Source organism: Myotis davidii, unplaced genomic scaffold (genome assembly GCF_000327345.1).
Source record: "Myotis davidii unplaced genomic scaffold, ASM32734v1 scaffold332, whole genome shotgun sequence".
Classification (NCBI taxonomy): domain Eukaryota; kingdom Metazoa; phylum Chordata; class Mammalia; order Chiroptera; family Vespertilionidae; genus Myotis; species Myotis davidii.
Genome location: NW_006285779.1, coordinates 5,566,256 through 5,581,136, shown reverse-complemented (window position 1 = coordinate 5,581,136; position 14,881 = coordinate 5,566,256). Strand labels below are relative to the sequence as shown.

At 38.3% G+C, this 14,881-nt stretch overlaps 1 protein-coding gene across 1 annotated transcript in view; it reads right to left on the bottom strand.

Annotated features, from left to right (window-relative positions):
* HPSE2 (heparanase 2 (inactive)) overlaps nucleotides 1–9,570 on the bottom strand; it is a 28,945-nt gene extending 19,375 nt beyond the window's left edge. Inside the window, exons 1-2 of the mRNA XM_015559279.1 lie at nucleotides 9,400–9,570; nucleotides 6,648–6,819 (exon numbers count right to left, since the gene is read on the bottom strand). Coding sequence (XP_015414765.1) covers nucleotides 6,648–6,819; nucleotides 9,400–9,502 — 275 coding nt within the window. The 5' untranslated portion in view covers nucleotides 9,503–9,570. The remainder of the gene's footprint in view (nucleotides 1–6,647; nucleotides 6,820–9,399) is intronic.
* Between the last annotated feature and the right edge of the window lie 5,311 nt (nucleotides 9,571–14,881).

The window sequence follows — 14,881 nt, the reverse complement described above, 5'->3', positions numbered from 1 at the left end:
CTGTAATTCTCTTTCTTTATAGTATTTTTATCAGGGTTTGGAATTAGGATAATGCTGGCCTCATCAAAAGCTTAGAGGTGTTTCTTCTTAAATTTTTGGAATATTTTTAGGAGAATAAGTGTTAGCTCTGCCTTTGAATGTTGGTAAAACTCCCCTGTGAAGCCGTCAGAACCTGGGCTTTTGTTTGGTGGTAGTTTTTTGTTTTTTCACTGACACTCAATATTTTTTTTTTTATTGTTTAAAGTTCTACATATGTCTCCTTTTTCCCTGCTTGACTCCTCCCCCTTGCCACTCCCACCTCTGAGGACAAGACCCCACTGCCCCAGTGTCTGTGTCCATTGGTTATGCTAATATGCATGCATATAATTCCTTTGGTTGATCTCTAACCCCTCTTCCCTCCCCTGCCATTTGTCTCTGTATCTATTTTTGTTCATCAGTTTATATTGATCAATATATTCCATATTTGAGTGAGATCATGTGATATTTATCTTTTTCCAACTGGCTTATTTCGCTTAGCACAATGCTCTCCATTTCCATCCATGCTGTTGCAAATGGTAATAGTTACTTTTTTATTATAGTGACATAGTATTCCATTGTGTAGATGTACCATAGTTTTTTAATCCACTCATCTGCTGATGGGCACTTAGGCTGTTTTCAAATCTTAGCTGCTATGAACATGGGGGTGCATATATCCTTTCTAATCGGTGTTTCTGGTTTCTAGGTGGGAGTTTTTTGTTTTGTTTTTTTTATTATTACTGCTTCTATTTCATCAGTTGTTATTGGCCTATTCAGGTTTTTATATTCTTCCTGATTCCGTTTTGGGAGATTGTATTTTTCTAGGAATTTGTCTATTTCATCCACATTGTCCAGCTTGTTGGAATATAGTTGTCCATAGTATTTTCTTACAATCCTTTGTATTTTTGTGGTGTCAGTGGTTACTCCTGTGTAACCACAGTGGTTATTCCCTGTGTTATTTATTTCTGCTCTAATCTTTATTAGTACCTTCCTTCTACTTACTCGGGCTTTCCTTGTTGTCCTCTTTCCAGTTCTTTAAGTTGTAGGGTCAAATAGTTTATTGCTGATTTTTCTTGTTTTTTGAGGTAGGCCTGTAGTGCTATGACCTTCCTTCTCAGGACTGATTTTGCTGTGTCCCAGAGATTTTCGGTTGTTGTGTGTTTACTTTCATTTGTTTCCAGGAAGTTTTTTTTATTTCTTTCTTGATCTCATTGGTAACCTGATCCATGTACAGCTGAGAAGAATGTATATTCTGCTGCATTGGGGTGAAATGTTCTATAAATGTCAATTAAATCCATCTGATCCAGTGTGTCCTTTAGAGTCTCTGTTTCTTTGTTGTTTGTCTGGAAGATCTATCCAGCATAGTCAGAGGGTGTTAAAGTCCCTTACTATGACTGTATTGTTGTCGATCTCTCCATTAAAGACTTCTGGAAGTTATTTTGTTTCTGTTTTTTAATATATATTTAGGTGTTGCTATGTTGGGTGCATATATGTTTACTAGGGTTGTGTCCTCTTGTTGGATCAATCCCTTTAAGTATTATGTAGTGACCTTTGTTGCCTCTTGTAATGGCCTTCATTTTAAAGTCTATTTTGTAGTATATGAGTATTGCTACTCCCGCTTCTTTTTCTTTTCCATTTGCATGGAAAAATTTTTTCCATCCCTTCACTCTCATCCTGTGTATGTCTTTTGTTTTCAGGTGGGTCTCTTGTAGACAGAATATAGTTGGCTCATGTTTATGTATCCAATCTGCTGCCCTACAACTTTTGATTGGAGCATTTAGTCCATTTACATTTAGGGTTATTACTGATAGGTACATATTTTTTGGCATTATATTTCTGTATGGCTAGGTTTCTCTCTCTGTTTCTTCTTCTCATTACAGCAATCTATTTAGCATTTCTTATAATGCTGGCTTGGTGGTGATGTATTCCTTTAGCCTTTTTTTTTTTTTTGGTCAAGCTTTTTATTTGACTTTCTATTTTGAATGATAGCCTTGCTGGATATAGTAATCTTGGTCTCAAATCCTTGCTTTCCATTACCTTGAGAACTTCACACCAATCCCTTCTGGCTTGTAGAGTTTCTGATGAGAAATCAGGTGTCAGCCTTTAGGGAACTCCTTTGTAGTTAACAGTTTTCTTTTCTGTTGCTGCCTTTAAGATTCTCTCTTTGTCTTTAATTTTTCGCATTTTAATTATTATGTGTCTGGGCATGGGCCTGTTTGGGTCTTCTTGTTTGGGGTTCTCTGTGCCTCCTGAACTTGTGTGACTTTTACCATTACCAGGTTAGGGAAATTTTCTGCCATCAGTTCTTCAAACACCTTCTCTATGCCTTTCTCCCTTTCTGCCTCTTCTGGCACACCTGCGATTCTAATATTGTTATGTTTCACGTTAAGCGGTCCTCCTATTTTTTAGTTATTTTTTCTTTTTGGTTCTCTGATTGACTGATGTTTTTAACTCTGTCTTCTAATTCACTGATTTGATCCTCAGCTTCCCCTAATCTGCTGTGTATTCCTTCCAGTGTGTTCTTTATTTGTATTATGTCATTCTTTATCTCAGACTGTTCTTTTTTCATAATTACTATATCTTTTTTCACACTGTTGAGCATCTTTACCATCAATACTCTGAACTCTGTTTCAGATAAATGTCTTATCTCTGCTTCATTTATTTCTTCTTCTGGAGAATTCTCTGGTTCTTTCATTTGGGGGTTGTTTCTTTGTCTCCTCATTTTGGCTTTCTGTTTGGGTTTGTGTCTATGTATTACACCTCTACATCTCTCAATCTCTAATGCAGGACAGTGTTAAAGGCCATTTTTGACTAATTAGATCAGGCAGAGAATCATAGCCTCCAGAGACTGCCTTGGCCTACAGACTGATAGTATTCTGACTTGAATTGCCCCCCAGGCAATCGTCTTCAGGTATGGCAAGAGTTTTTGTTTTTTTTTTTTCCAACAGGGTGGGGCAGTTGCTACTCCCTGGAGGCTAATTATTATTTTTAATCTCTTAAGTAGCCTCTGGGCAAGGTGTTTTTCAATAGGGTGTGTCAACTGTCTTCCCCCCCAGTTAAGGTAGATGTCTATGCGGGAAAGATGTTCTCTGCTGCATGAGAGAATGACTTAACCCAGGAAACTTGGGGTGTCTGCCTTCTGAGCCCTATCCCTCAAGTCCCCAGTCCTGGCTTCTGCCTTCACAGCTCCAATCCACTTAAGCCTCCTTCTGCAGGAGCACAAGGTGGATGGCTCCACAGGGAATTTTGTACTTTGGCCCTTTAAGAGGGTGCCTGAATTTTCAGCTGTTATTCTCTGGCATAGAGCACCCTGTTATTCTCAGCCAGATGTTATATGGGTACCCTCAACTGTTCTGGTGCTCTTTGCTAGGGGGCACAGCATGAGGATTAGATCCCAGAATTCTCAGTGGCAACCCCCCACAGCTGAGATATCTCTTCGGGACTCAGTTGCTATCTGTGGGTGCCTGGCCAGCCCTTTAGCGCTTCTGCCCCTCCTATCAGTTTCTATGCGGTCTCCACTTTCAGTCCTCAGGTGTCAGGGTTCTCTCCTGTGAGTTTTCTGTTGATTATTCAGGAAGTTTTTCTGTATTTTAGTTGTAATACCAGTTTGTTTCTGTGAGCATGTCCATGCAGCATCCACTTACTCTGCCACCATTTTTAATCTCCCAGTTGTTTTTATAGTTAACAGAATTCAAATTTAAACAACCATGAGGAGTCTTGCATCAATTAAAATAGAGTTAATGAATAAAAAGACAATATTCATTGCTGTGGGGTATTGGGGAAAAAGATTCACTAATACATTACTGCCCTGCAACCTGGTAAAATTGTTCTGAAAAATAAAATCTGGCAACAAATATAAGAATCATAAAAATTATCACATACATACTTCGATCCAGAAACCCAACTTTTTGGAATACAGCCCAAGGATGTAATTCAAAAGAAATAAAAAACCTATTTGTATAAAGATGTTTATAGCTGTACTATATATTACAGACAAAAACTGGAAGCAGTCCAAATGCCCAACAGTGAGGGAAAGCTTTGGTACATTAATGCAATAGAATATTTTATTGCTATTAAGAATGACAAATATGAGAACTATGTAGAAATAAAGAAAGGGCAATATAAAGCAATGAGTAAAACATGCAGAACTCAAAATGATACATATACAATGATTGCAACTATGTAAAATTATATCTGTATAACCAGGAGAACTGGAAAAGACCACAGAGCTGATAATTTAGAGTGCTGACATTTTTGTTATTGTTGGTTGAGTTGCTAGGAATGTTTATGTATTTCAAGTTATATTTCACTGTATATTTAGTACATACACATTAAGAAAGACAAATCTCCATTTTTTCCTGGCATATAAAGCACTGGGAACCTTTCCTTGCCCTAAGTAATTTTCTCTATCTCCTGAGTCCTGTTAGTTTTTAGAAGTATAGAGAGGTGAACCCCACCATTTGCTACCACAGCATCCAGTTACATGTTCACTTCTTTTACCTGTCACTTACTATTGTATGCAAATTTCTTGACTTATTCATAACAAACCAGCATCTATCTATGTGCTCACATTTACAGTATGTACACAAACTAGAATGCCCTAACTACACCTATGTACTGGGTAGAAGTATCTCCTCAGTATGACTTTTTAACCTCTGGCATGGAGATATATTTGTTCTTACCTTCTGTTACTCTGATGGGATTACCCCTCCATTTAATGAAGGCCAATTTTTCTGGCCTCCATTTCTTCTAACCTTGAAGGACTTCTCACTTTGTTTTATATCTTCAATCTAGCTCTTCTCTCCTGCATGAGTCTCATCAACACACAAACCTGTCCTACTGTCTCCCAGAAGAAAAATGTCATCACTTTCCCTGACTCCCACATCTTTAGTTTTTCTGCTCTCCTTCATAGTAAAAAATCTGTTAAGGATTACTGCCCATATTATTGTTTCCAATCTTTCACACACACATACCATTTACTCTTCAAACTATTGTGATCTGTCACCTGTTCTCACCACTCCATTGAACTTTGTGATCCAAAGTCACCAAAAACATGCATGTTGCCCAATCCATTGGTACTTTTCTATCTTCCTGTTACTTGACCTCTTGGCCTCCTAGCAGCACTCCCTCTGTATTTAAAACTCTCTTTTCTTGGTTCCTGTGACATCTTAACCTCTCCCATTTTTCTTACTTCTGAGGTCATTCCTCTTTTCTCCCTCTAAATATGAGAGTTCCTCTGGCCTCTCCTAACCCTCTGTCTCTTCTCTTTCCACATTCTCTCTAACTGATCTCCTCTATTCCCACAGCCTTATATCCTATTTGCATTTTAATGACACCCAGAATTAATATTGCTAGCAGAGATCTTGATCCCTTGACTCATTCAATGATATATTTGACATCTTATTTAGATCCAAACATAATAAATGTAACATGAAAACTAAAGTCATGATTTTCTTCCTAGACTAGTCCTCCAGTCTTCCCATCTCTGTAAATGACAATACCACCCACCCAGTTGCTTGAATATTCTTATGTCATATCACCATACATTTATCCAATATACCAAGACTTTTGGATTCTACCTCCAACAATATATTCCCTTGCCACCATCTTAGTCCAGGTTCCCATCATTCTTTCTTTCTGTTCTACAGTGGCCTTCTCACTGCTTCCTCTCCAACCTATTTTCCATAGAGTAAACATAGCATACATTTTGCATAACAAGTCAAATTATTTCTCTCCCCAGCTTAATAACATTCAGCATCTTTCCCATTGTACTTAGAAGAAATTCCAAGTCCTTCACTATGCCTATAAGTTTCTATCTATATAATATGACACCTACTCACTTCTCTAGCTATGCCTTCCTTTAGCCAACCTGGCCCTTTTTTCATCCTCCGGGTCTTTGCATATACTTTTCTTTTTCCCAAGAACACAGATACTGTTCAGTTTAAACTTTATCTAGTTAACACCTACCTATCATTTAAATTACACCAAATATCTCTCTTCCTCTTATGTGCGGTTTCATTAAGGAAATCCTTCCATGACCTCCTGCTCCGTCAAATCCCAGCCCTTAGAGTCATTTACAGTACCATGTACCTTTACTTGGTATTATCTTAATTTTAAGATCAACTGATTAACGTCTATGTTTCTCCTACCATATTATATACTCTGTGAAGGTAAAGAAAGTATCTGTTTTTGTTTATTATTACATACCCAGCTTCTGACATGGTACTAGGCACATATCATTTACTCAAGAAACTTTTCCAGAATGAATGAATAATTAATTAGGGTTATGGTACTGAGAGGACACTGTCATCCCATGAAAATACATTAATCAAATCGTTTAAAAAAGATAATCCAAAAGCATAACTGCATGGACATAAATGATAGAGTTATTAGCTTTGTTTGATTATGTATTCCCTCCCCAATCCTACCACCTTCTGTTGACTGTGGAAAGTCTAGAGACATGAAAAGTTATTACACTGTTTGATGGAGAATCCCTGATTTAGAGTGGGGGAAATCATGGAAAAAATCTCTCTGCCCTTCCTAAGAACAAAATAACTAGAAAAAATACAAACACATTAATTAATTACATTTAATAAATAATGTTATAAGTACTGCTAAATAATCTGACGTACCCATCTAGGAGGGCGATGACATTCTTTCTGGGCCGCCCAATATTAGGGCCATACAAGCTGGCTCTTGAGTAAATCCGGATGGGCTGCAATAGACTTTTCAGCTGGATGTAATCCTTTCCCAACTGGCTGCCATTTACTGCCCGGCCATGCATAGTCCGATAGTTATTTGGCTCTAGATTAAAAGAAGACATGCAAGTCAGGGTTGAGAAGAGTAAAGCTCTGCTAACCCTTTCCTGTTCACAGATCTCTCTGCCTTTTTCTTAACACTGTGAATAAAATAACCAAAGAGGATATGAGCTAGCTTAACTTGAGGAACCCCTGCAACAAAAAAGTCAAATGCCATCTTACTATTCTATTCATTTTCAAACTAATCTTCACAAAAGATCACCTAATCCACAACAGATAGACCATACTGATTTTCAGGTGATACTTTATAATGAGTGATATACTGGGTTGAACAGTATTCCACAAAATTTATGTCTACCTGAAACTTCAGAATGTGATCTTATTTGGAAATAGGATCTTAGAAGATGCAATTAGTTAAGATGAAGTAATATGGGATCAGGGTATGCCTTAAATCCAATAACCAATCCTATATAATCCTATATAATAAAAGGCTAATATGCAAATCAACCAAACGATGGAATGATTGGTCTCTGTGGCATGCACTGACCACCAGGGGGCAGATGCTCAATGCAGGAGCTGCCCCCTGGTGGTCAGTGCGCTCCCACGGGGGGTGGGGGGGCACTGCTCAGCCAGAAGGCGGGCTCATGGCTGGCGAGCGCAGTGGTGGTGGCGGGAGCCTCTCCCACCTCCGCAGCAGTGCTAGAATCCCTCAGGGGATGTCCTAAGTGGACAGTCGGACATCCCGCGAGGGGTTCTGGATTGCGAGAGGGCGCAGGCCAGGCTGAGGAACCTCCCCCGCCCCCAAGTGCACGAATGTCAGGCACTGGGCCTCTAGTATCTTTATAAAAGAAAGGAGAGGGAGATTCAGGTACACAAACACACAGGGAAGAAGGCCATAGGTCAATGGAAGCAAAGATTGGAGAGATGCTGCTGTGCCAAAGCTAGCTGGCATCTACCAGGAGCTAGGAGAGAGGAAGGGAATAGATTCTTCCTCAGAGCCTCCAGAAGGAAGCAACCCTGGCAATTCTTTGATTTCAAACTTCTGGTCTCTTGAACTGAGAGAGAATAAATTCTGTTTCATACCACAAAACTCATTATATTTTGTTATGACAAGCCTAGGAAATGAATATAAATGATAAAAAAGGAAAGTTCATAAATATGGTTATTATACCAAAAAGTTAGAAAAATGTAATGTTTAATAATAACAAAATAGCTAAATGAAATAATTTAGGGCAAACCCCACTCTCCCAGTTTTTCTTAACTTGGTAGTTCTAAAGGGCAAGGAAAGTTCTAAATCCAGCAGCTCCACTGCTAGAGGGAGCTAATTTGATTTGGAATGAAGTACATGCTCCAAGAAGACTAACTTGAGGTTTTGATACTGATAGGGGAAAGATATAAACCAGCACACTTGCAAGAAATTTAACAGGAGATTTGGGGAATAAGACAGTCAAAGTGGGCCTTGATAAGCTCACAGATACTCCTCGTAGTCTGGAAGGCTGTGCATGCTCAGGAGAGACTGGAGAGGGCACTAGCTATCTATGCATTTGTAGATGAGTGCGAAACCTCGTACACTCATAAAGGAGACATGAGAAGGCACGTCAGAAAGTAAAAGTTAGTCAGACTTGTAAATTGCCTAAATTTTTATTGTGTTCCCCAACCCACATACAGATCCACTGGCAAAGGATGGAAGCCTTACTGGCTCAATTAAGCATAACCTCTGATCAATCATAGTCTCACCATTAGCCTATGCTGACTAAGGGAAACCCCTAGGAAGCTGGCCTTAAAAAAATAATTTAAAAATAAAAATTTAAGAGATATTAGCAGTTACATAATGCAAGGGAGGCAGATTCTACAGAACTAGTGCAAACAAACAAAAAGAAAAGGCAAAAATAACCTCTGAGATGGAGGATTTGGAATTCAGGGTTGTGCTAACCTACCTGTAAGTATAGTTTCAACAACAACAAAACAAATTATGAGGCGCAAAGATATAGGAAAGTATGAACATATCAAGAAAAAAAGCAGCAAATAGAGACTCTTTCTTGGGGGCCCAAATGTTAGACTTAGCAGATAAGAACTTTAAAACTGTATTATAAATATGTTCAAAGAGCTAATTTATAATAGTTGTAGCAGGCTTCTCAGAGCCTTTTTTGAAATTTATGTTTATTGTTAAAAGTATTATAGATGTCCCCTTTTCCCCCCATTGCCCCTCTCCACCTTTGAGAGGTGCATATACTATAGAGCAGTCCCCAAATATATTTGAATTGTTATAAAGGTTATCTTGTAGGACCAGTGTTCCATAGAACACACCCTATAAAATGCAGCTCAGACTATGCAGACAGGTTGTATCTGACTTAGCTTCAATTTGTTAGATATGAATCACAGATGACATTTTCTCCATATGTGGAATGAGTTAACTAGCGATAACTATATATGCAAATGGTGTGTATTCACTAAATCTACTGCCCTTCACTATTTGGTCTTTTACTATTTTCAACCCAGTGGCCAAAAGTCTCAAGTGTTTTTAGGCCCATACACTAGAGATAGTCTAATTTGAGAGCATATCTGAGGCCAACTTACGTTTTTACCCTTTATCTTGTCAATTAAAGCAAATAACAACCTTACTTACCATTACCCAATTCCCAAGAAATGTTGTACTTTTTGCTGGCGCTGTACTTTAATAAGCTCAGGGCACTAGAACTGTTCCAGGAGTTATTGGGATTACGACGCATTGCGTTTAGAGCAAATATCAGGTGGAGTCCAGAGCAATCAGCAAAGTTATAAAGTTTGTCTAGAGACCTGGCTGGGAAAAAGCAGAGAAAGGCTTGTAACTTTCAAATCATCATTCCAACAAAAGGAAAATATTAGCTACTACAAAAAGCCTTTCTATGAATTTCCTAATAGGAATTACACAGAGAGGCTTCTAAAAGCTACTATTACCTTTTGGTTCAGTATACATTTCAAGGTGATTTTAGAAAGCAGCATACACAATTGTAGATACCATGAAAAGAAGAAATATCACCCAAGGATATTGTGAAAGGACAGATACTATGCTCAGTGGGCCTTGGGGTTTAACCCTGTTCTGAGCAGAGGACTCTGACCTTCTCTGTCCTTGGGCAATCCCAGAGATACCCTGGACGGATGCATAGGAAAATAAAAGTCATCCTAACACCAAAATATTCACTGTTGAATTGAGAACTGACTTAAATAATCCTCTACTTTACAATACCCTCGGCTCACTAATAAGATCAATGATGTTTTCAATTTCTCCAATATAATTCAAACCCAATACATATCTATTGGGAATTCAAGTTACAAATCTAAGCAAAAAAAGTAGAATTGCATGAGATTAAAGAAAAAGTGTGCTCAGATCACATAAAAATCCACTAACTTATAAGGATTCAGAACAATTAGATCAGTCACTGAACAAGAGAAAACGCACAAGGATGATCATTAAGTAGGTTGCTCATAAAATAATTTGAATATTAAAAGGTAAAGAGACGTCTATTTTGATGTCTTTTAATATTTATGATTGTGCCACAAAAGTTAAATTTTTTTGTCAGAAAAATACTATTCAATTAAATAATATTTTTTTTTCATTCAAATTATCAATAGTTGCAACACAGCTTATACTTTGTTGGGTAAACAATGAAATACTTATTTTCATAATTTTTTGTTTCATTTATAAACTAAAATCCCAATCAAACTTTTGCATAAAAAATTAACATAAATGACTGATACTCTTTTTCAGTAGATTGATTCCCTTTAAATGGTCTTTTTGTAATCCACAAATGAGTGAGATCATGTGGTATTTATCTTTCTCTGACTGGCTTATTTCACTTAGCATAATGCTCTCCAGTTCCATCCATGCTGTTGCAAAAGGCAAGAGTTCCTTTTTTTTACCGCAGCATAGTATTCCATTGTGTATATGTACCACAGTTTTCTAATCCACTCATCTGCTGACGGGCACTTAGCCTGTTTCCAAATCTTAGCTATGGTGAATTGCGCTGCTATGAACATAGGCGTTTCTGGTTTCTTGGGATATATTCCTAGTAGTGGGATCACTGGGTCAAATGGGAGTTCCATTTTTAGTCTTCTGAGGTAGCGCCATACTGTTCTCCACAGTGGCTGCACCAGTCTGCATTCCCACCAGCAGGGCAGAAGGGTTCCTTTTTCTCCACATCCTCTCCAACACTTGTTGTTTGTTGATTTGTTGATGATAGCCATTCTGACAGGTGTGAGATGATAACGCATTGTCGTTTTGATTTGCATCTCTCGTATAATTTGTGGATTATAGAGAACAATAAAATAAAGGGGAATACCTTAACTAATAATAATAAAATAAAAAAAATAAATGGACTTTTTGTAGAACTACAGTAGGTCATCAAGAAAATTATTTTGTTCGATGTTTTGTTATAACATTGATGAGATGCCATAGGCACTTAACTCTTGTTTATATAAATTAGCCTATGGTAAAACTGGTTTCATTATATGTAGTTTCACTTAAAGACACAGAACCTATCAGTGACTAAGTGAGGACTTACTGTAATTATCTCCATATAATGAGGATTTCCTGTGTTTATTTCATGCATATTAGCAAAACAAATATATAGCAAACACAAAAACATATCAAACCTGTAATTTCATGGACTTGATGGTTTAAGACAAGGCAGAAGGTATTTACCAAAAAAAAAAAAAAGTGTGAATGAAAAGTGTGGAGAAATAACAATATTAGATGGTTTCCTTAACATGCCCAAATTGAGAACTAGAGTTCTAAAAATTTTGGAAATGCTTTGCTGAGGATAAATTGAAGTCCAGCCTCCTTCATGAAGTCATTCCTGAGCACACCAACCTCATCTGAGTGCCCAGTGACATCTCCTGTGACACTGTCTTACCTTGGGATTTGCCTCTTGATTTTCTCATTTCCCTAGAATAAATGGCTTATTTCCCAGTTACACTGTTAAGTTACTAAAGGCTAATTCTGTATCTCCTTTTTTCCTTCACAGCATCTATCAGAGAACAATTTCCTGCCTCAAAATTATGCTGAAGAGTTGTCACAACCCAAATCCTTTTAGTTGCAAGTACCAAGTCTAGTAAGAAACTGAAAGGTCCCAAAGAGAGATGAATAAGTATTATTGCTAGCTCAAGAGATATAGCTAGAATTTATTAGAAAATTACATGTTTGAATGGAGAGCATTTAGTAAATGCTAATCTTTGTTGCAACAACTGCTGTAAGGTCCCATATTTAAGCAAGCCCATGCTTAAAGATGAGTTTCTACTCTCTCCACCAGATGGTGCCAATGCCTCTATGTCCTATAGTCAGGTTTCCTGGCTTCTCATATGAATACTAGAGGCCTGGTGCATGAAATTCATGCACTGGGGGTAGAGGGGGGGGAGGTGGGATTCCTCAGCCTGGCCTGTGCCCTCTCCTAGTCTGGGAGCCCTCGGTGGATGTCTGACTGATGGCTGCGTTCGCCAGCAGTGAGCCTGGCTTCTGATTGAGCAGCACTCACCCTGTAGGAGCACACTGACCACCAGGGGCAACTCCTGCGTTAAGCGTCTGCCCCCTGTTGGTCAGTGCACTGGTTGGTCATAGCTACTGGTTGGTCCGCCATTAGGCCGAAACCAGCTCTCTGACATTCCCCAAGGGGTCCTGGATTGAGAGAGGGTGCAATGCAGGCCAGGCCTAGGGACCCCACCAGTGCACAATTGTGGCCAGGGAGGGATGTGCCTGGACCCCCAGCAGCAAGCTCACCCACTGGTTAGAGCGTTTGCTCCCTGGTAGTCAGGGCATGTCATAATGACTGGTCGACCGGTTGGCTGTCTGGCCCCTGGTGGTCAGTGCATGTTATAGCAAGCGGTTGAGTGGCCTTAGCATATCATTAACATATTACGCTTTGATTGGTTGAATGGCCAACTGGATGACCGGACACTTAGCATATTAGGCTTTTATTATATAGGATTATTCTAAGGAGCATTGACTAATGATGTGTAAAATAAGTTTGGCTTCTACTTGGGCTTCCTTAGAGTTTTATCAAGATACATCATTAAAATTTAAGAACTTACTACCCAGTAAGTCATTCCAGTATTAACCCCCAGCCCCTAAACAGGCCCATTTCCACTACATTTTGCTCAGTTGGGTTTGGAGTGGGACTGGAGAAGCTGTCTCAGAGGAATGACTTCAAAGCATTAGCTAAGTTCTGCTCAAGTGTGACTGATCTCTACATTTTGTTGTTCATGTGATTTTATAATCTGTTCATATTCTCATGTGCTCACAATTGGAATAAGCTAATACTTCTCTATTGTACTCAGCATCAATTTCCCCCTTTGGAGTCACTGGCAGTATCCTCCAAGAGCTAAGGGGCAGGATTATGTGTCCAAGTCCTTAGCCACATAAAAAAAAAAACACCCAGCATTTTTATTTTTAAAAATATCACAAAGGGGTTTGCCTTTTTTTTCCATTTTAGAAATGAATAAAACAAATACACCATGTTTTCTCTGTGATATCTGCCTGTGCTTGGTGAAGAATTTCTCAAACACTAGTTTGATCAACTTTGGACCACATTAGAACACCCCATCATTCCTCCATAAACACATTATTCCTTGGCTCCCTGCTGTCCTAAGCTTTTAATCATTTCCTGGAATATACTTCTTTCTCTGTTTTTCATTCTTCATAGCCTAGATCAGTAATGGCGAACCTTTTGAGCTCGGCGTGTCAGCATTTTGAAAAACCCTGACTTAACTCTGGTGCTGTGTCATATATAGAAATTTTTTGATATTTGCAACCATACTAAAACAAAGACTTATATTTTGATATTTATTTTATATATTTAAATGCCATTTAACAAAGAAAAATCAACCAAAAAAATGAGTTTGCATGTCACCTCTGACATGCATGTCATAGGTTCTCCATCACTGGCCTAGATCAATGGTCTCATCTGTGCAGTCTTCCCTGACTCCTTAAAGTAGAGACATTGGGACTTCCTCTCCTCTGATCTATCCCAACTATTAATCAACTCCTGTATCAGCAATAGCTAACCATGCCATCATTCTTTAGCTCTGTTTTCTGCTCTAATGGCAGACTGGAGCAATTCCCAATGAGAAGGTACCATGTCTGCCTTTTTAGCATCCATTTTAGTGTCTGATACACAATAAGCTTTGACAAATGTAACTCATATAGTTGTTCTTTAGGCCCATTCAATGCCACTTCGAGGCAATCTGTCTGCACCCTAAACATTCAACCTCAATTATCATTATTCATTGTAGCAAATTCCCTCTAGATGATGTCTGTTACTCTATGCTGTTACATACATTCAAATAACATCCACATTGTGTTCGGTATAGAATGAGTAATACAGAGGAGGCATAGGTTATTAGCCTATAGAGACTGGAATAACAGAGGAATTTCTAATGGAAGCTAGAAAAAAATGTAAGAATGAAATAGAGTAAGGTGAACTCTGAACCAACTCTGCCTCTTGTTATTCAGAAAGAAATCATAAGTTAATGGAAAACCATTTGAATTACTGAGTACAATCAATAAGGGAGGGGGCATTTTAATTGCAGCTATTAACAGAGAACAGTTTAAAATTGCCTAGGAGGAAAACACAGCCACTTTGCAAAGAGTGAAAATATCTCTAGGCTAAGAGTGAATTTTAATATAAAGAGAAATATCTCTGGTTTAGTCAGGGCAATGAAACTTTAACTAGGTTATAAAGAAATCAGCATAAATGTCTATAATTTGACTGAAGCTATTGAAGGATAATGAGACTTGAGAAATGTCTATGAATAAAAATTGCAACACTATCAGAAGACTCTGGGCTAGAGACTAAATGACTGCATTAATCAATGTTACTAGGTTAAGGGAAAACTAAATGCCATTGAATCTCGGGACCTCTGGGTCCCATCAGAAGTCTGTCTAAATGGTGACAGGAAAAGGGTAGAAGAGACACTGACATTAGGAAACAGGCCAGGATTGTTTTTAAGAAATGTGCCCTTAAGACAATTATTTTAAAAGATGCAAACAGTATTTTTAGAGGCTAATTTGGAAATATCTATAATAATTTTAATATTCATTTCCTTAGACCAAGAAAGCCCACTGCTAGACATTTCCC